The sequence below is a fragment of the Manacus vitellinus genome, unplaced genomic scaffold (genome assembly GCF_001715985.3).
Source record: "Manacus vitellinus isolate BGI_N305 unplaced genomic scaffold, ASM171598v3 scaffold_11_pilon, whole genome shotgun sequence".
NCBI lineage: Eukaryota > Metazoa > Chordata > Aves > Passeriformes > Pipridae > Manacus > Manacus vitellinus.
The window spans coordinates 18,908,971-18,930,046 of record NW_021938895.1 but is presented as its reverse complement, the minus strand read 5'-3'; the positions used below and the strand labels follow the sequence as shown (position 1 = coordinate 18,930,046).

The window sequence follows — 21,076 nt, the reverse complement described above, 5'->3', positions numbered from 1 at the left end:
CTCATGTTAAGTATGGATTTGTTCAGTTAGGAATATTATTATCCTAAGTCTTTCTACAGAGAAGGAGAAACAGTTACCTCTAAAGAACATTCATAAGGCTGCTGGCAGTTCATAATAAGTCTCTCACTTAAGTACCTAAAGCTAGATAGATCAAGGCCGCAAGGGTCTGTGCAAGTTCAACTGATCATCTGTACCAAACAGAAGCAGAATTCCCTGAGACCCCCCCACCTTGGCTGAGGGCTCAGCCATGCCCTGCAGTGGGTGGGTTGGAGCTGGCTGGAACCGGCTGTGTCCGGCACAGGGCAGCCCTGGCCTACCCTCACAGAGCCACCCTGCAGCCCCTGCTGCTGTCGGAGCCTGGACAGGGGAGCTCAATAGAGTTCTTAACTCAGACAGAACAGACCACCATTACATTTTTCATTTGTTGGTTCTTGCTGTGTTTCATTTCTCATTTTACCCTGACTGCCATGTGTACTGATTTTATGTGGTAAAAACTCACATTTTTCATAGTATACTGAGCAAGACTCTTTTCCCTTTGACTGCTATATCCTTAAGGGGACAAATGCAACCAGCATAAAACTGCATTTCATGTTGCATGGAGAGCTGTGGGCAACCCAGTGTGTTTTGAGGTGAAATTCAGGACCAAGTAATTTTGCTACAAGAAGGAGGCAGAGGACACTTCCTTCACAGTGACCCTTGCGGACCTCTGGATATAATCCAAATGCGGGCTGGAGATGATGTGAACTGCAGCTGTTCCATTTCTGCAGCTGCTCCAGTGCTGTTCACTCACCAGGCTAGGGTTTCTAAGTGTCAGAGCAAATGGGATATACAACAAAGAACAAACTTTATTTTTTCTGCAAGAAATTAAAAAAAACCCCAAACAACAAAGCAAACAAAAAACCAAAACAAATCCAAACAAAAAAAAATTGCCAACCCCTTCTATTGTAAAAGAGGAAGGCAACTTCAGCAGTCAATTATGGTTACTTGGACCTCTAATTAGGTTAAGTAAACTTGTGAATTATTTTCTGCTTTCACCTGCTGGCAGGGGCCAATAGAGACCATACAGAGCAATCATGGGATGCTCTACTAAGTCTGTTTTTTTTTTTTTCCATTGAGATGTCCGAATAATTTCAGAAGCATTAACCAATCTGCTACTGGTGGCTACTGCCACACGACTGCTGGCACTGGTGTGGCAATATCAGCCACAACTTCTGGTGGCAGTGCTGGTCTCTACCCATCTGCCCTGCCTTCCCTCTTCTCAGCTATGGGACAATATAGAAAATGACATAAATCCTGGTTATAGTGGGTCTTTATTTTTCAAAAACAGTATCCAATAAATAGTTGATAGTGAATATTTCCAACAGAATACAATTCATCCTTTGTACAATGAGAGTAAAGACATGAAGGACGTAAAATCTGCCTCTAATTATTGACAGCTTTTCTTGAGTCCATCTGATAAGTAAACATCATAGAGTGATAGAATGGTTTGGGTTGGAAGGGACATTTATATTTATCTAGTCCAACCTCCCGGCAATGAGCAGGGGCATCTTCAACGACAACAGGTTGCTCAGAGCCCCATTGAGACTCACACTGAATATCTCCAGCGATGGGGCATCTATCACATCTCTGGGCATCCTGTCCTAGCGTTTCACCATCCTCATCAAAAAATCCTTTATTTGCATCTAGTCTGAAATTAACTGCATTTCATTTAAAGGGACTGAAAATGCATTGTCAAAGAAATCTGGAATGTTGCAGTGTGTTACTTCCTATGGGTCAGTTTAATTAGAGCAGTGGTTATTTCACCTGCCTGACATTTTTATATACACAGATGTCAAATAGCATAGCCCAATGTCAAATGGTTTTGGTTTTTATGGTGGGGGCCACCTTCCTACAAATACGAACAGAGTAATAAAATATGATTGCTATAATCACAATCTAACTTGTTTCTTTTGTCAAAGCAATGAAATTGGCTTTTCACATCAGCAGTCTACATTTGATTCATATTTCTGTTTAACAGCTGGAGGCTGTCATGGGTGAAATGAGACTTGTCAGCCTCAGAAGGAGGAGCAAGTATTAATCTTTAAACTGATCTCAAAATGTAATTCTTATTTTTACAAAACTCTGGGAGTGGCAACAAGGTTACAGAATATCTGTTTCAAGTTACTTAGGGAAAAACAATGACTTTTGAGTTCACTTTCATGCTGAGCTAGTTTCAGAAGGGTTATGTATAGTATTTGATCATTTGTGTCAATTAATTACTATGAGTTCCATTTTACACAGATGTAAAGCTGAATTGCCCTGATAGTAGCTAGAAATGGGACACTGATAAAATGCACCTGGAACTGATTTAAAGACACAAGAGAGATTACTCCATGAGGTTGGAAAACTGGAGAATCTGACACTGGAGATTCTGAAGAAAGATCATTCAGAAGTTAACCAAATTCCTGGTTGAATTATTAATACCATCACATTACATGCAAAGGCAGGTTATATGAATTGAACCATAAAACAATGTCTTTTACCTGTGATCAAAAAAAGAACAAGGAGCCACCCAACAGAGCAAATCATAAGCACAATATACCTTCACTCATGGGTGCAAACAGCTATATCTTTGAATTATTTTGGAAAACATGTTTTAATCACGAAAATCCCAATTTATTTTAGTGAGCCTTTCAACCCTGTAAGCAGCTACAAGGAAGCTATCATGATTTTTAATGGGTAATTAATGGGCAAAACCTTAAAAATTAAATCTTTGTTTTTCTTTCCCATTTGTAGCCTGGCCAAAACCATTGTTTATTTAAAGCTTGTCATGATTTACTGACATTGCAAGGACCAAAATATATTTTGAGGAGTTAGTATACCCTCTTTGCCCCTTTCCCTCAAGAATTAACAGGTTGGCATAAATCACTGACTCCTGTGTAAGAAAGAGGGAAAGGAAATATGAATTATCAGTTTGGCATTTCATCTGAATAAACAGACCTACTAGAATGATTGAGGTTACATATTAAAGAGAGAAGTGTCTATCTGACACACAGACACCAAAGAAAATTGTGATAAATTGCCTAAGGTTTTTTTTAATTATTTTTGCTGTAGTGAGAAGAGTAGGATGGAACATGTAGCAACTGACATCCACCCTGATAATGTCAATGAAGGGGATAAAAGATCCAACTAAAATAACATTTTAGATGTTTTAGCTATACATTTTAACGATATCCAGAGTCCGAGATATTTATACAGCTGCATATCGTGTAGAAAAGAAAAGCATTTGTTTTGATTTTTTTTACTTAATTTCCCTATTACTTTAGACAGTGCCTGTACAGAATTAGCAAAAATGTTGCAGCATGTATTTTTATTTGCAGAAATTTTCTCCTCTGAGATTGTTCCTTTATCTATGATATAGTGGTTTTCTCTTTTGGAATACCTATCTGTAGATATAGCTATTATAGGCAGACAATTCAGGGCACGAGACATTCTAGTTTTATTTCAAAATGCACTGAGCTACTCTGTGTAAAAAAAAAAAACCTTTGGACAGATTGTGTACTGCTGCTGTTCTAGATTTTGAACTTTAGTTTGAAAAGCAGACTTCTGTCCTTTGAAATATTGTCATATCCACTCTGCAGATTCATGGTATTTAAATGTTAGTTTAGGTCATCTTAATAGCTACTGGAAACTTCCAAGTGAGAAATACAAACAATTGCATTCATTTTTTTCATCCAAGTCTGGAAAAAATGTTCAAAACATATTAAGAAAAAATTGGCGCTGAATTTTCTGGTATGGTCCTTCTTATACAAACTTTCCTAGTTTCCTGATGTTTGCACAATGTCACAATCATTTTCACTGAATAGCAGCCTGTGTTGAGTAATACATCTGACCAGATATATTCCTCAGCACTTGAAAAGAGCATACAGGAGTATAACTACAATTAAAAAAAAAAAAAGTCATAAATCCTGTCTGTAGTTAAGCGTTTTATGCTAAGGTGCCAGAAAATGCTTCATTGTATTAAGGATTCACAATTCTGGAGGACCTTCTGGAATGGGGCACCCCGAAGAGAGTGGAGATCAGTACTTTCCCTTAGAAGATGTGGACAGATCAGCAGAAGAAACAGTCTCTCTTTTGAACCTATGTACTTTGCACAATATAATGAAAAATAAAAAAAGTGCTATCTGAAGTTTAGGTACTCACAAAAGTAAATGGCTATAATCTAATTTTGGATTTAGATTTGTAAATGCTACTTTAAGCAGGAAGTTCTTTGTTGATTTAAAAGATTAAATCACCACTGGAGAAGCCTCTTGCTATGGGTATATGTTAAATATGAAATTTGAAGTTCTTGGGAACTTTAATTCTTATCCAGCTTCTGGTGTATCAACAGGCAAATTGCTTATAAACTTAAATTAGAGAACTTTAACTGCAATAACATGAAGTTTAGTTGGAAGGTACTTGCTTTATTTCTTGGAAGGATTGTGTATCCCTTAAAGCATTGTAACTAGACATTTTATATTTGTTCTAGCCAGTAAAATAAAGCTCTTAGAATGTCAGCAGTGCGCTTCAATCACAAGCATTACCATGTAATAGAGTTTTACCCTAGCAGAGTGAAGTAGGCAGAAAGTGATGACCCGTCACAATTTAAATGGTTTGAGCTTTGGAGAGCAGCTCAACAGGAATAGCTCTGGTCACAAACTTCCATGTTCTGCCTAGGTTTCACTTAAGAGATGGTTTAATTGTTTTGCTCAAAGTCACATTAAAAGTCAGAGAAAGGCCAGAGAACAGAATTTTTATGTATAATTTTATTTTATTTTCTATATAAACAGCACCCCGGTAGACTATCCCATAGTTAGCAGTTCTTTTCTAATCTTAATCTCTTTCTCAATGTCAAAACCAATTTGATTAAATTCTGCAAACCTTGGGCAGTGGACTGATATATGTGTGTGTATGTATATATATATATATAAATTCAATGAAAAATCCTTAAGGTTATATTGAAAAATTAGATCACTAATGCAGTATGTCAATGGCTAATTGTTTTGTTACCTCTTCTGATTTGTTACACAGTGCTAAACATTTTACTCTGAAAACCAACCAAAATTTAATATCAGTTAAAAAAAAAACAGGTAATGTATTGATTGACAAATGGATATTAAATAACTAATTGAGAAAATGAGAATTTTAGTTAAAGACAGTAATTTTAACCCTTATTTATATTTAAAAAAATAAATTTATAGTCATCTTCAGCTTTATTGAAGGAATGGCAGTGCCCAGTAAGATACTAGGTTACTTTTTCTAAAGAAAAAGAAAAAGACAGCCTTGTGAATCAATAAAATATTTTATAGAGTGGCAGTATATTTACAAGTAAATAGCATTGTAGGGTGAGTTTATAACCTGACACTGGTGAAAAATGGAATTTTCCAAACTTTTAAGCCACTGAGACAATACAACATGTTGGCTTTATTTCTTTTGAGAAGAATGCTTCTGGATATCCCATAAAATTGCAGTTTACTACTGACTCTTTATCAGCTCTGTCATTTCAAAGTAAATTACTGACTTTCCTACAATTCTGAATGAAGTGGTACTGGAAAAAAACAACAATTGTTTATTCTGAGCTATGTGTTAAGCCTTACACATACTTAATTGTATGATCTTCAAAGGACAAATATATAATGGTAGTTTAATTTTCATGTCAAGCTTTTGCTTTCCCTTCCTGTCATGTGATGTGAAAAATAAATGTAATATATTTATTTTTTAAATATTTTTTTAATCATTTACCTATTAGATAAAATCCTGCACTCCCAATCATTACTAATATTTTATCTGTTGGGTTCAGTGATGTAATTGTTTTCCATTTCTTTGTGTTTGATTATTGTATAACACTAATGAAATGACACTGGAATTCAAAGTACAGTGTAAAAACTAAAGATTGAGGAGCTCAATATGCACTCATATTAGTTTCTTTATTGCTATATGAACTTCTTAGGTTTGATGAGTTTAGATGAGTGCTAAATAGTTGTACTGTATTTAGGCCACAAAAACAGCACAATACAATTGCTATATAGTGATGTGGGACAGTTTCTTCTCTGCCTTCCCCTCATGACCTTGAGCAATATAAAGACATGTTGTAGATCATTAGTTAAGTATTAGGATTGATGAAAGGACAATATTTTTAAATTGACAAAAGGGGGGTGTTAAATTTTCAGGCATGGATACCTTCAGTTCAGGTAAGTCTTAATGAGTGATTTTGCAGTCCTAAGGTACTCTTACTATGGTGTCAGTTTCTTTACTGAGAGAGAACATAATGCAAACTTATATATTGAATCTTTGCTGAATGAACAGCACTCACTGGAAAATTTCAGCTTTTTAGACTCATGAGTTTTCTTGCACTTAAGCTGGCAACAGTAGTGTTGTGTGTGGCCCATCAGGTGAAGGAAATCAGACACAGGTTTTCAGCCCGGTCAGCCCGGTTTTTGCAAGTTCCCTTTCTGTTCCTAGGATCTGATGAATTCAACAGCTGGGAAAATATGGCTTTTGCAATTATCAAAGATGTCTCTATCCTTCATGATGCATCTTTATCTTGAATGAGTCAAGCAGTATCTCAGAAGGTTTGTTCATTCTGGTAGAGTGCAACCAGCACACACACTATAGCTTTTGTGTGACTTATAGGAATTTCACCATGGAAATGGAGGAAACATAATGGATTCCAGTTCCCAATAAATTATATTTCAGAGGAAGAATCTGTTTAAATTAGAACTTACAGCTTAAACTAAAGTTAATCCTTTCACCTCAAACTTTTAAGTAGTATTTTAATCAAACTAAAATCCAAATGTTTGATTGTGCTAAAAAGGTAAATATTTGAAAATTTCCCACCACACTTCCCAAACATATAATTTGTATATATTTCTGTGTTTCTTTAAATTACTGTATGTTTGTGTGGCTGGAAGTTGGTAGAGGGGAGGTTAAGGTGGGCAAGGAAGAGCTGGCTACATGTCGCTGATAATGTCGGAACGGCCAAAGCGACACAAAAAAAGGTTCCAGCAAAGTTTATTCCAAGGAAAAAGCAGGGACAGCCGCCCGGGGCTGCTGCGCAGCCCCTTAAGTACAGTTTTTGAACACACGTAATGCACACGGATAGGACAGTTCAAACTTTCACACCAGAATTCTTACAGCTAATAGGTGCATTTTCTAAACTCTACTTTCTCACAACAACTTTACTCTTTCTCAAAACAGCCCAGTTCTTTCCCACAACAGTCCCGAGCACCTGCTCTTATTTTTCTCTCATGCTGATGTTTTCCCCAACCACTCTCGTTCAAAACAGGTCCTTGTTCTCATGAGACAGTGCTCCTGTTTTCATGAGACAGTGTTCTCTGTTCCCACGGGACAACTTCTTCAGGATGCATCAGTATGTTGTCAGGATCAGGGCCTCCATTTTCAGTCCTCTCTTTCAGGGGTATACTTTGATCTGGTCAACATCTATTGCTTCGTCAGTATGTGCCAAGGTGCTGACAGACCCGCTGTCACCCGTGACAGCTACAGGGCTGGCTTCTGTCAGAAGCTGCTACAAGTGTCCTCCATGTCTGACAGAGCCAATGCCAACTGGCTCCAGGAAGGACCAGCCACTGGCCAAGGCTGAGCCAACCAGAGATGGCAGTAACATGTCTGTGATAGCATATTTAAGATGGAAAAAACCCCAGTTATCATACAGATATAATTGTGCTCAAAGAAGAGAGGAATGAGAATATGTGAGAGGAACAACTATTCAGACACCAATAGTTCCAGGTGCTGGAGGTGAGATTCCCCTTCAGCCTGTGGTGAAGACCATGGTGAAGCAACCCATGGAGGTCAATGGGGGTAAATATAAAACAAATGTTGTTATGAGTGAGCAGACTCTTCAAGACTTCAAGAAAAAGCTGGACTAGTAAGCTCCCAGACTGACTGAAAGCTGTGCATCTGCTGAGCCTTAAATTTCTTCAGTAAGCTGGAATAAATCTTAAATTCAACTGTTGAAAAGGAGATCACCAAATAAAACCAAAACAGAATAAACAAAGTGAGAAAAAAACTTTTCTCCTTTTTTATTTTTTAACTGCTGATTCAGCCACTGAGAATGGACAAAACTACTATTGGATTTATATAAGGGCAATCTATTCTCAGGCCTTGTGATCACTAAGGAATAATAATTTTGGTTATAGCAAGTAAAAGACTATTGGTAGAAATTCCCAGCTGCAGGAGAAAGGAGTGCTATAAATATATTGGTAAACTACAGGGATCCTGTATTTCAACAAAGATGACAGCTGCAATCAAGTAGGATGATGATTTTCCAAAGTTTGAATGTGCTTATTCAAAAACAGCTAAAATAATTATTTTTAGCATGTGAAAATTGTAGGATTTTTTAATAGTTACTGTTGCAGAAATTAGGATTTTTATCCGTTGTTTTAAAGCACAAGGGATGGTTAAACTTTCCTTTCAAATTTTCAAAGCTAAAATACTCTTATAGTGAGAAACACTGTAGAGTTTCAGTTTTAAATGAAATCTAGCTGCTGTCCACGGCTTTCTGAACTTCTAGAACAGTACTTGATAAGATTTGTTAATCAGTTTGAAGGAACACAATGCCATCTGTAAAAGTGTTCTCTGGGCAGGTTTTGGATAATGGCTTCTCCTTGTGTGACTGCCCAGAATGGCCTTTTGAGCCCCTGCCATCTGGTGTCCACATGACCATATTTTTTCTATTCAATAGTATTCAAATATTATAATCAATTCATTAAGGAAAAAAGAGTTTGAACTAGCTTCTTGAAAGTAGTTACATTGTTAAAACTTCCCTTACCTGTCCTTCCTTGTTTGTTTCTCTTCTTTTCCATTTCTCTAGGTTTCAGTAATGTATCGTTTTTTCATTAGAATAAGTCATATGGGTTTATTTCTATTGTTTCTAACAGATCAGTGTCATGCTATTTCTACTAAAGGAGTTGCTTAAAGCCTATGATGGAGCATGGAGCACATGGGCCATCAGCTCATTTTGCTAACAATAATTTTATAGTATTCTAAAAACAAGGAAGAAATTCTATGGAAAAATATTATATAACACTCTTTATATTACTTTTACTGTTCTAATATTATTTTTTCCTTGGTGTTTTGATTGCAATGATTACTTCTACTCGAAACTGTATCTTCTGTCACATCTATGATCTTTTTTAATTTTAAGGCACTCTCTGTTACTAGGCATATCCTTTTATACATCCATATAAGCAATACCCTTGTATTTCACTATTAGGGTTCCAACTTAGTACACTTGATACAGAATAATTGAAAGGTTTTGGTTTCATTTTTGAAGCATAATTAATGAACAGAATTATGTCTAAAACTGTTAGATATTTTTCAATACGAATCAAGCTTTTCAAAAATTAAAATGTAAATAAATGTAAATATAAGGAGCTTAATGAATAATCAAGTTGTGGCTCTTTTACATTAATTACTGCACCTAATATCTAGTTTAATTGAAACAGCGTCATTGCCCTTCTGTGTGACTTCTTGACTGGACAGAGGTTGATATGTGTAAACTTTTATTTTCATCATAATAGAGCGGTAAAGAACACATTCATTGAAGAGTCGTGTTCAGTTTACAAACTTCATAGAATCATTGAATGGTTTGGGTTGGAAGGGACTTTAAAGGTCACGTAGTTCCAACCCCACCACCATAGGCTGGAACACCTTCCACTAGATTCTGTTGCTCAAATTCCCATCCAGCTTGGACATGAACAGTTCAAGGGATGGGACATCCACAGCTTCTCTGGGCAACCTCTTCCAGTGCCTCAACATCTTCTGAGTAACGCATTTCTTCCTGACATCTGATCCAAATCTCTTGTCTTTTAGTAAAAACTGTTCCCCCTTGACCTATCACTGTCTGCTTATGTAAAATGTCACTCTCCCTCATTTTTTGTAAGTCCCCTTTAGGTACTGGAAGGCCACAGTGAGGCCTCCCAGGAACCTTCTCTTCTCCAGGCTGAACAACCCCTTCTCTCTCAGCCTGTGTTTGTAAAAAGTTCTCAGTACGCTGTGACCCTCCCCTGGGCCACAACTTGTCAGTCTGCTCTAAAAAACTGCCATTTCTCACAATATCTTTCCACAGGGAATTTTAGGGTCTTTTTTTCTAACAGTACTTTTCTAGCAGGCTTTTTTCCTCACAGTACTTGCTAAGGCTTTCTTGAAGGTAATTCTTGAAATTTTTGGTTAAATCTGAAAATTATTCAAAACAAATTATTGAAGGAATGAGTGTTCCAGAGTTTGTACTTTTATTTTAAATCCAGAACCTTTCTATAAGTTGAAGCTATCACTAAGAGAATATCAGAGACTGCCATAACTTGTTAACTTTAAAATTGTAGGTGTTGGAACTTGAAGTCTGAACACCAAATATTTGTTACCAACCTAATGGTTACTGAGGAAAGATCCATGGTATAACGCATCTATACATAATAATATTTTGCTTCAAAGTCCATGACTTCAAAGTGTGTAGTCACATAGTTTACATGAGCATGAGCAGATCATTAATGTATTTTCAGATTCCAAATGCATCTAGAGCAGGGCAGCATGTCTGGAACAGAACCAATATAACAAAGGAGATCTCATATCGCTTGTCTTGCTGCATGAAACATGTTGCAAATCGCAACAGCCCTTCCTCCTGCCTAGTATTGCTTCTTCATTACAGTTAAATACTTCCCAAATGCTGAGCTAAATTAGCATGTTAATGTATCTTCAAATATTTTATTATTACAGTTTGTTAAAGGCTGATTTCAGTTTAGTCTTTCTTCTGTTCTGTTGTGTTACAATCAGAACATGTGAACCATTTTAAAGCAATTCTGATTTTCCTATGTCATATACCGAGTAAAACGATAAAGATGACCTCCAAAGGTTTGGAAACTAGTCTTCATGATCTCAACTGAGAAAATGGAAGAAATCTTGTTGATTCACTCTCAATCAGTAAAGCAGGAATGGATTTTTTTGTATCAAATATAAATTTAAATCACCAGTCTTAACCAGAGAGGTTGTATATAGAATGTAAAGCTGTGCATCACATTATTGAACTTATAGCCTTTCTTCAGCTATTTCTGCAGAAAGACCTGAGAATATGTAAGTTTTGCAATATATAGCAGCATGATTTGTTGAGAAGTTCTAGAGTTAAGTTGTATCCACTGAGAATGTTCTGTCTCTGTAACACAGACATCTGGTGGTTGAAGCATCTTTGATGTTCTCAAACCTGCCTTATAAAAAGAAGAAAAAACCTCCAAACCTGACTAGAGTCTTTCCTCACTGTTTTCCCTACCCTGTGACTTCAAATAATTTTTCTGATATTAGTCTCATGAAATACATGCCATTTTCTCTAGCTGATGGTTCCTTGAAATTCTGGGATACAGTATGAGGAACTGTCTAAGTAATGTCTTACTTTGATATTAGCGAGGATTATATATTCTTAAACTTTTTTTTTAAAATGGAGAGAGCATACTGAAAATGTACAAAGAATATATTGAGAGAGACTGCTATTATTTAGACTGGTCCTAAATTTATTTTTAATAAATGCTGGTTTATAAATGTTTAGTTCATATTCACAATGCAGAGGAACATTGTTAGTACTGTAAGAAAAATCCTACTAATTAGTGTATAGCTGTGCCAAAACTTTTTTATGTCTAAATTTTGCAAGCTTTAAATAGGAAAATTACCTTGCATTTTCATTAATACATTCATTGCTTCAAAATTTTAGATTTCTAAAATGAAAATTGAAATTATAGTTAAAATACACTCAGTCTGTGATTGAGCGTTGAATGTAAAGGGAAGCAACTCAAGTTTGATATGTCAAAGGAGGAAAACTCAGAAGAAAGATGCAGAAAGCGTGAAAAACTTTATAATGCCCTAAGTAAATGAAACTTTATACAGTTCAGAAAGAGTACAAACAAGTCACAGGTCTTTCGAGGGCATACAAAAGTCTTTTTCTTTAAAGTTAAAGCAGTGAAAGATTGTGAATGAGACTGAATGAACAGTAGATGACATGTCCAAGAAATGCTTGCAGAGACTGCAAGGTTTAAATATAGTCTGAAATTGAGATACTCAAATCAAAGATTATACTTTCTCATCACTCGTTATGGATCTCAGTAGCAGTGGATGATACTTCTTAGTGGTGGATAAAGGGGAAATCTGACAGGATTGACACAGAGGAAGATAAAGGTCTCTGACAGGGATTCATTCGGGCATCTTTTCAACTATTTTCAGTCTGATAAGAAATGTTGGAGCTAAAAAAAATCTTAAAATTTTGAAATCTAATTTTTAGGTAAATTCCAAGATACTGACAGGTAAAGGTTTTAATACTAACATATAATATTATTTTATATTATTATATATAACATATATAATATCACATAATATTATAATATATACATTAAAGTCCTTGGTGTCCCTGAATCACTAAAGTTAATAAATTGTTTCACTAATTTGAGAAATTTGTTCCTTTTTTCCCATCTGGAAAGATAAAATCAGGCAGGTTTGTTTTATAGGGAGTTGAATTTATTTTGTTATGATAGTATGTCACACAAACACCATCTGTTAAGAAAACACTTGACAGTTTGTCAGGGAAAATAGAAGCTAAAACCTGGGCCATATTTAACAAGGCCTGTAGACATCCAGGAAGATATGTCAAGTTTCAGACATATGACACCTGTCCTGTTTCAGGAAACAGTATTTCTATGGATAAGAGATAGCCTGAATCACCTTTCCCTGATATCGGTGTGAGAATGCATTGACAGAGTAAAGTAGTGGCCAAGAAGAAGATTTTGCAAAGGTGATCATCCACCTGAGGAGATCACATCATTTTGTGCTGTGACTAAGGTCTCACTCAACATTTACTGGTGTCCCAAAATACTTAGGCATTTTGTGTGTATGTGTATATGTAAAATGAGGTGGCTTCACTGCAATGTGTTTGTGCTTAAACATGGTAGCAAACACAACATTCTCCATCTTGTATTACAGTTGTTACGATAAGGTTCAAGTTTAGTAATCTTGATAAGTTGGATAACCATACAGTCATATTGCTTATTTTTGTGTTTCAGTGATTCAGTAGTCCAAATTGAACCTCACCTCCACTAACATAGTTACAGTTCTGTGCTAAAAGTAGGAAATATTTGATTTTTTTTCTTCTGAAAAATGGAAGACTTATTAGTAGGAAGATAATTTATTTTAAGAAACATCTGTCTACAAGCAGGTCGCTTTTCTAGCAAGATAAAGTTTTGTCTATAATTGCATTTCAATACTGACATTTCCCAAGAAACTGCAAGATTAAATTCTCAGAATAAAATATATGAATACTAGCTAATATAGATTTGTTATGAAAGCCTTTATTCACACACACAAAAATCTTTATCAGTCTAAGTATTTTCAGTGAAATTATCAGGACTGTTTTTAAGATAGTGGATTCCAGATACTAAAGATGGACTAAAGTCCAGCTGAACTGAATTTTTACTCACATTTGGGTTTTTTATTTAGCAGGAAATAATTTTTTTGGTAAGACATCTTTTTTTTAATTGAATCTTCAAAGAAATTTCTGAGATTATCATAATCTTTCTTGATGTAGTTTAACAGAAGAGTATACAGTACAATAGGTAGCATTAAAAAGACGTGGAGAAAGAGATGTTTCTTTCCTATATTCTTAAAACATTCTATATGCAAAAAAACCTACAAATGTTGAAATACATTGTAATGATTGCAGTTTCTCTACTTCTCTGCGGAAGAACCTATGCTTCAGGTCAAGAATTTTGGTCCTTACTAGAATATTGTCTAAGTTGTATTTTTCTAGTACTGTAGTGCAGTTTTTTAGTTCTTAAAATCTTTTGCAAGACTTTGGATTTCTATATAAATTAATTGTCCCTGAAGCTGCAAAAACACATATAGATTTCTAGCTCTTAATATCTGATTGTATATATTCTGCTTGTCACCACTCCTTTTGCTGCTGTATTCAATTTGAAAGCATATCCCTGGGTGGGAAAACCAGCCACTTTTCACATCTAATCTCCCATTGCCTTTCAGCTGTAGTGTTGTCATCTGTAATCCAGTTAGGCTTGTATAATTTATATGTGTGTATGTGCAGGATAGACAGCACATGTGTATTTGGATTTTCTGTATATTCTTGTGATGGTTTCACTCTAGGCCTTCCTGGAGACCAGCTTGTAACCAGGAAGGAACTAGGAAGGTGACCATGGAAGTATTCCATGCTATTCCTTTACGTAACTTGAGGTATAAATAAAGCCAGCAGGAGGGACCTCGCTCTCTTCCTTTCCGGCGAGGTTCAAGAACGGTGGGTCCCTGTCTCGGTCTGGCTTATCTGGAGCTGAGGCCTGCAGTGACTGCTGTTATCTGCCACGTGTGAGGGGAGAGCGCTGGGCCGTGTCCAGCCATCCTGCTTCTCTCAAGGGAAGTGGTGAGATTTGGCCAGTTCTTCAGTTTGCTGGTTACCGGGGTTTTAAATTGTGTATACTGGTTTTGGTTTTGTCCCTTTTCATCCTATTTTGTCCTTTTCCCTTCTCCCTTCCCCTCTTCCCTTAGGAAGCTATTTAGGGTTTCCGGGGTTATAGGTATATAATATTCTCACAATATATATCTGTTTTATATGTAAAATATATATATTTTTGCTATAACTTTGGCTGCTTGGTTCATTTTTTTTCTTCCCTCTCTGGGAAGCAGGCCTTTGTTGTCAAGTTTCAGAGACTTGGTGGGAAGCCAACCCTAAACTTACACAATTCTGTATATTTCTGTATATTTGGAGTCCTAAAATGCAGCAGGAACTAGAGAAAGAGAGAGGAACTGAAAGCTCGGAGACGTCCTGTGAGCTGGACCAGGACGGAATGCAGGGGAAGTGGCCTCTTTTCCCCCCCACTACGTTGGCAACAGAGACAGAGGAAAGGAGCTCTGTTAGAACGCTTGGGGCAAAACTGAACTGAGAGCCCTAAACTGTTCTGACTCGAGGGAAATTGACTCCTCGAGGAAGGGACTTTCACGAAATGCCTTGCACTTCGTGATAGGACCGTGGTGAAGCAAACTTTGTCCCAGCTTTTGGCAGCCCACGGGAGAGACCTTTGGTTTGAGCTGAAGGGTTGAGAGGGGTGAGAAAAAACCCCCGTGTTGTAATGGAGAGAGAGAGAGAGAGATATTTTCCGGCTACAACAAATCCAGCTACGACTGCTGCCTTGAAGAGGAGAGACACTGCTGCCCTGAAAGTGGAAAAGATCTTTTCTTCTTTCCTTCTGAACTTTTATTGGAGGGAGAGGAGGGATTTGATCTATGTAAATATATTGCTTTACCATAAGAGAGATAGTTAGAATTGTTGTATATAAGTATATTATAGTATTTATTGTGTTAGTAATAAATTTTGATATCATTTTCTCATGCTAGTAGGTGTGTTATGTCTGAAAACCCCTCTCACATTGATGTGGGGGGCTTAGAAATTGGATTTTTGAGGGTCTCAAGCCATGACAATTTGTTATATTTTTTCTTATACTATCTTAACCTTACAATGGTGTCTTTTGAGTACTTCAGAAGATGAATTCATGAAATGTTGCTTTTCCTGTATAGGGAAAACTGTGGAACCTGATATATCCTTAAAAAGGTGACTGACCATGGGAAGTCAATCACTTTGTGTCCCACAGAAGCAAAATATGGGAGTTTTTTATCATCAGCAAAAAAAAAAAAAAAATAAACCATACACCAAATAAATCAGTTCTTTGGGGCTTCTTTTTGGTAATAATTTAAATTGGTTCAAGAGAAAATGGTAAAATATGGTTGAATTCTGGATGTTGAAGTTTATATATGGGAAAAGTGAATAGTCATCTTTACAGTTGCATGTCTAAATGTGTTTTTTCCTTTGCTTTGCAGTGACCCAGGGTGGGGATGCTGTTGCATCTGATACATGTCCTGATCCTGGAATTCCTGAAAATGGGAAAAGGGTAGGCTCTGACTTCAGGTAGGCACATTTAGTTTTCTGTATGACCAAAAGAAAGGTATTTCCTGTTACATGTATACAGAGCATGTAACTACAGATATGTATAATTTCCCTCATTTAAAATTTATTGATTTTTTGTCAAAATAGCTCCAGTTCATTGCATATCTTGAATTGGTTTTGCTTGTTTCTTTTTTAAAATCAATGCATTTTAAATAGGAATTTTAGAACATAATAATCTCATCTATATAGAAAAAGCAGAACTCTCTGGACAACATAGAAGAAGAAGCAGAGAGTATTATCTGTTTTCCGACTAAGAAAAAGCTGTTAAAAAACTTGGGGAACATGACAAATTCAGTGTGTGATGAACTCTGTCTCCTTGGTTTTTTTGTTTTCAAATTTTGTAATATTAAAAAAAAAAAAAAGACCATGTCAAATGGATCCCTATGGAGAAAGAAGGAAGTTTGCTCCTACCCTATTGAGGAAAAAAGGTAGAGACTTCAAGGTGCAGCAGAGAAGAGGGTCAAAGGAAGGAAATGGGAACCACCAGCTCATGCAGAGATTTATGAATTGCTCATCAGGGAGTGGACAGTCAGACCTAAGAGTAAATGGAAAGGAACAATTCATAGGAATTAGAAGGAATTGTGCAAAGTTCTCTGAAACTCTGTAAAGCAAATTAATCCAACCTGGTTCCTTACAAGCTAGATTGTAACAGACAGGAAAAAAAGGTTAAAAATCTATTCTATTTCTGACTGACATATTCTTTTTGGATTTTCCTCTATCCTCACGGGAGTCTGAGAAATCATAAAGAACTCCAACAGTAAGGGATTCAGTTATATGCAAAGTCATGGTTTCTTTAGTGACAGAGCAGAAGTTTAATGTGTTTTAAAAAATAATGAAATGAAATAAGCTTTCAATACATAGACTAGAGATGCGAGCTGTCCAGAAGATGTTTACTATTGTCCTTTTCTATGTATTCTGATTCAACTTGTCAGGTACAGATGCTACGAATGAAATTCTGTGATACAAAAGTATAGTGTTTATTTCCTGCCTAAGGGGCAGATATTTTAGGAAAGCAAATGTAGGTTTTGTATTAATACTTAATGTATTGAAGAAAGAAATATCAGTCAGTAGAAGACTAGATAAAAATGGGATGCTAAAATATAACTTTCTCAATACGTATTAAAATGTCTGTGTGTATACATCCAAGGAATTCCTCTATTCTTCCACTGTTATTTTGGAGAGTATTTGACTTTACTATTAGTGCAGGAATGCCTCAGTTTCCCTCCTCTGCTTAAATCTCTCCTCATGAAACCAAAAACGATGCAGAACATACCTCCTCTGAATTTCTCCAAATCAAATAGTTGAAAGAATTAAGAGCAGCATCTAAAATCACTTTGTTGTCAGTTGAGAGAGAAAAGGATCCCTGGAAAGAGTTAAGCCAAAATGTTTAGTGGAAGACTGAATGAATTCAAACTTGAAGGGCATTTCTTCACACCATTATCTCAAGATTCCAGATTAAATTCAGCAGATTGGGGTGATGAGGGAACCTGAGTTCTTGACATATAAGAGGCTCCGAGTTCTGGGTTTGCTTAGCCTTAGAGAATCTGAAGGACTTTGTTGCTGTCTACAGTGATGCCTTAAGCCCCTAATGGTTTTTTATTTTTCTAATTTTCGTAAACCTTATAAGTTTTATAAGTAGTAAAAGTAGATTTTAAAAGCAGCATCCCACACTCCCTTTCCCTGTAGTACAGATAGTTTACACATTCCTTAACCCTCTTATCCCATTCTATGCACCCCATATCACTCCTACCCCCGAATCCAGTAGAAATGTTTAGTCTTTTATCAAGGCAAGGCCCAGACTGTTTGGAAAATGCTTGTATCTTGGCCTAAACCGCAGAACACGGTCAAGAATTAGATGACTATGTAGCCTTTGTGCTCTAAAGATGGTGAAGATGATGAAGTAAAAGCCCACAGATCCATTTCTCAGGGGGCGGTCCACAATAAAGACCACAGGGTGGACACATTTGGGATTGGATAGATGGTATTATAAAATGTAACATCTCAGGCACAGCAGGCGCGTGTCTTGTAACATCTTTTGCCTTGGCACAATAAACCCTTTCCTTATCTCACCCCTAATTAACTACTCTGGAGATTTTTTTAGCACCAGTCAAACAGACATCAACAGCTACTAAACAGGAGGTTGTAGAGAAAAGAAAGCCAGACTCTACTCAAAGGTGGACAGGACTAGAGGCAATGGTGGGACATGGTAAATTACTACTACATTCAGGATTAAAAAAAACCCAAACATGTTTTTACTATGAGGATCGTCAAACACTGAAGTTTACAAAAGCATTTGTAGAGTCTCCATCCAGCGAAACATTCAGAACTCAGCTGAACGGGGCTCTGAACCCTCTGTTTTAACTGGGCTTGATTGGAATGAGGCATTGGACTAGATGACATCGTCTTCCAATCTAATTTATTCTGCGAATCTATAAATGTTGTACAGTTTTTATATGTTCATGATACACTGTTGACCAAAGAGATCTCATGTAGTTATGGTCCAAGTCAGGGGCATATGAACAGCTGTTAAGAAACAACAGCAGTCTCTGCTTGAAAACCTTAAAACTTGAAGAGTGTTAGAGGGAGAATTTAATCTCTTCACCTCTAGACTGTAGTCTGTAATTCGAAAGAAAAAGGGAACTAGAATAATTTTAGGGAAACAGGTTCAAAGATCCAAAGCATGTGAACCTCTATGTGAGAGAGCTCAACAACAAATTTCCCAGCAATGCATAAATACACCAAGAGGGAAAGCCCAAAAGAACCTCAAAGCTCAAAGTATATGAGAGGATATCCGAGGGAATCTAATGTCAAAGAACCTTACAAAACATAGATGACTATATTTGGAACACAGTCTCTTAGGAATGAGTGTGGGTTAAAGGTATTTTAAATGTCTGGAGCTTACTTATGAGCAATGCTCACTCAATCGACAGTGCAAGGCTATTTCCCTCCATCCTTTACCCTATCCAGCCTCTGATGATATTTTCATTTCACTGTGCATCTTACTGTTCATGAAGATAAATGGATGTATAAGGTGTTCAAGAAATATCATATAAGATAAATAAAACATATTATATACTTTGATCACATTAATTATGTTCATGTTTTGAGCCTCCAAATTCTGAATATTATTTGAGAGAAACAATACAATTTTGTTTTCCTCCTAAATCTTATTTATTATTCTGAAGACTGATTATGCAACAGTAACTGTTTTTCATGTATTTTAAAATTTGATAATATCTATTTAAAACTTATCTTAGTTATCTTGGTGTTATCTACCGAAATCTGGTTGGACATTTAAATAAAGAATTTGGTTGGAATTTAGTTTTTGTTTCTCTGAAATGACAAATCAAGTTCTTCTATAGGAGAAGGGACATAATATTTACTCTTTCTTGCATTTCTCCAATGTAATGAAAATACTCTGGAGAGTAAAGAAAGGCAATGTTTTTTTTCTTTTCTAAGAGGCAAGTATAAACACCAGAAGGAGCTATTGTTCTTGTCAAGAGAATGACAACTATGAATATTAATCTGAACTAAAACATGTGAAAATGCACATTATTCAAAATCTTTTCCTGTCTACTGAAAGATATGTTATGAGTGGGACTGATGGAAAGGCAGAGGGTTTATTTTCAAGACAGCCTGAGACCCAAGTGATTCTGTGATGACAAGTTCTTTGAAAAGGGTTTCATCATTTTCAGCATAATAATGGCATTCATTCTAATATCATAAAGCAAACAAAAAGGTATTGAAATCTTAACCTTTTCATTCTGTCCTCCTGCCACGCTTTTACTGTGTTCACTTCAGGAAGTAGGAAGGAGATTTTTCAGTGATTTTAAAACAACACAGTGGATATTTGGATTCATTTTGAGGGACAAATGGCAAGTCTGACTTTGCTAGATTAATGAGAACATAATCAATACAATTTTGGGGTCAATATAACATTTTATTTTTACATGAGACCTCAAAACAATTTGTTTAAACAGATTGCCTAAATGAAATCTGAAATAGATATAAACAATACTATTTCATCTGTCCTTAAATATTGTATGGTATGTGTTCTGAGGTGAGAATGCAATAATTTTCCACATTTTCACCAACACTTGTAACACAAATAGATTTTAAATTTTCAAAACAGTTTTTGAAAATTAAATTAACTTTTTTATCTTAGTATTGGTTTATGTTAGTATTTTATTTTGTAAAATGGCTTCTTTCAGTCAAATTCTAGCTGTTTTTATAAACCTTCAAATATTGCTTTGATAGAGTTCAAATTTAAAACTGAAAAAGAAAAAGGAGGAAACAAATCTCTTCCGCATGTTGAAAAGTTTACATAGAGAAATATCAAAACAAAACACAATATTTCCAGTGCCCACAGATTTGCACAATGACTAGGAAGGTAGAGATGTAAAAAAAAATAACCAAAAGCAAACCAAACCAACTCAATTAAAACCATTAATTTTTAACAAGTGGATATTAAATGAAGCAATAATTTTATTTGAAATCATAGATCAAGCAAGATAAAAGACAGCTTTAAAAACATGTTCACTTTTCAAAAATCCACTGCACAGGCTCAAAGGGTAATGACCTTCCCAAAATTTGTTCGCGAAGACTGGCCATACTTATGGTAGTTTGTGTGTTCCAGGTGCATCCCATCTCCTACAATGGTTACTTAGATATGTAAGGAGCTTTTGAGTACTTATGTTATTATCTTGTTCTTTAATGTGATGGTTTTTGCTATGTTTCTTGTTTGTTTTTATTATGTTTTATTCAGTATATTTCTTTTGTGTTCCTTAGTTTGTGTTCGAACATTTCAGAAGATTATACCCACCATATAGAATATATGACGTTGACATTAATTGTCCTTAGACCCTTAGATCCAAGCTATTTCTAGAACTTTGGGGGGAAAAAATATCAACCCAAAACCTGAAGTACATACTCTGTAGGATAACATTGAAACAAATTGGATCATCATAGGTGTATAGATTAGATTAGTGTGTAATGTTTTGTGTATACATTAAATAGAATTTTAAAAGTATGTCTGTAATGATCAAAACCCAGTCTAAACATGAA

The 21,076-nt window shown here is 35.8% G+C and overlaps 1 protein-coding gene across 1 annotated transcript in view; it reads left to right on the top strand.

Annotated features, from left to right (window-relative positions):
• The window catches only part of CSMD1 (CUB and Sushi multiple domains 1), a gene marked incomplete at its 5' end in the record, with an annotated part of 865,314 nt that overhangs the window by 503,889 nt on the left and 340,349 nt on the right, over positions 1-21,076 (top strand). Inside the window, one exon of the mRNA XM_018088901.3 lies at positions 15,886-15,973. Coding sequence (XP_017944390.2) covers positions 15,886-15,973 — 88 coding nt within the window. The remainder of the gene's footprint in view (positions 1-15,885; positions 15,974-21,076) is intronic.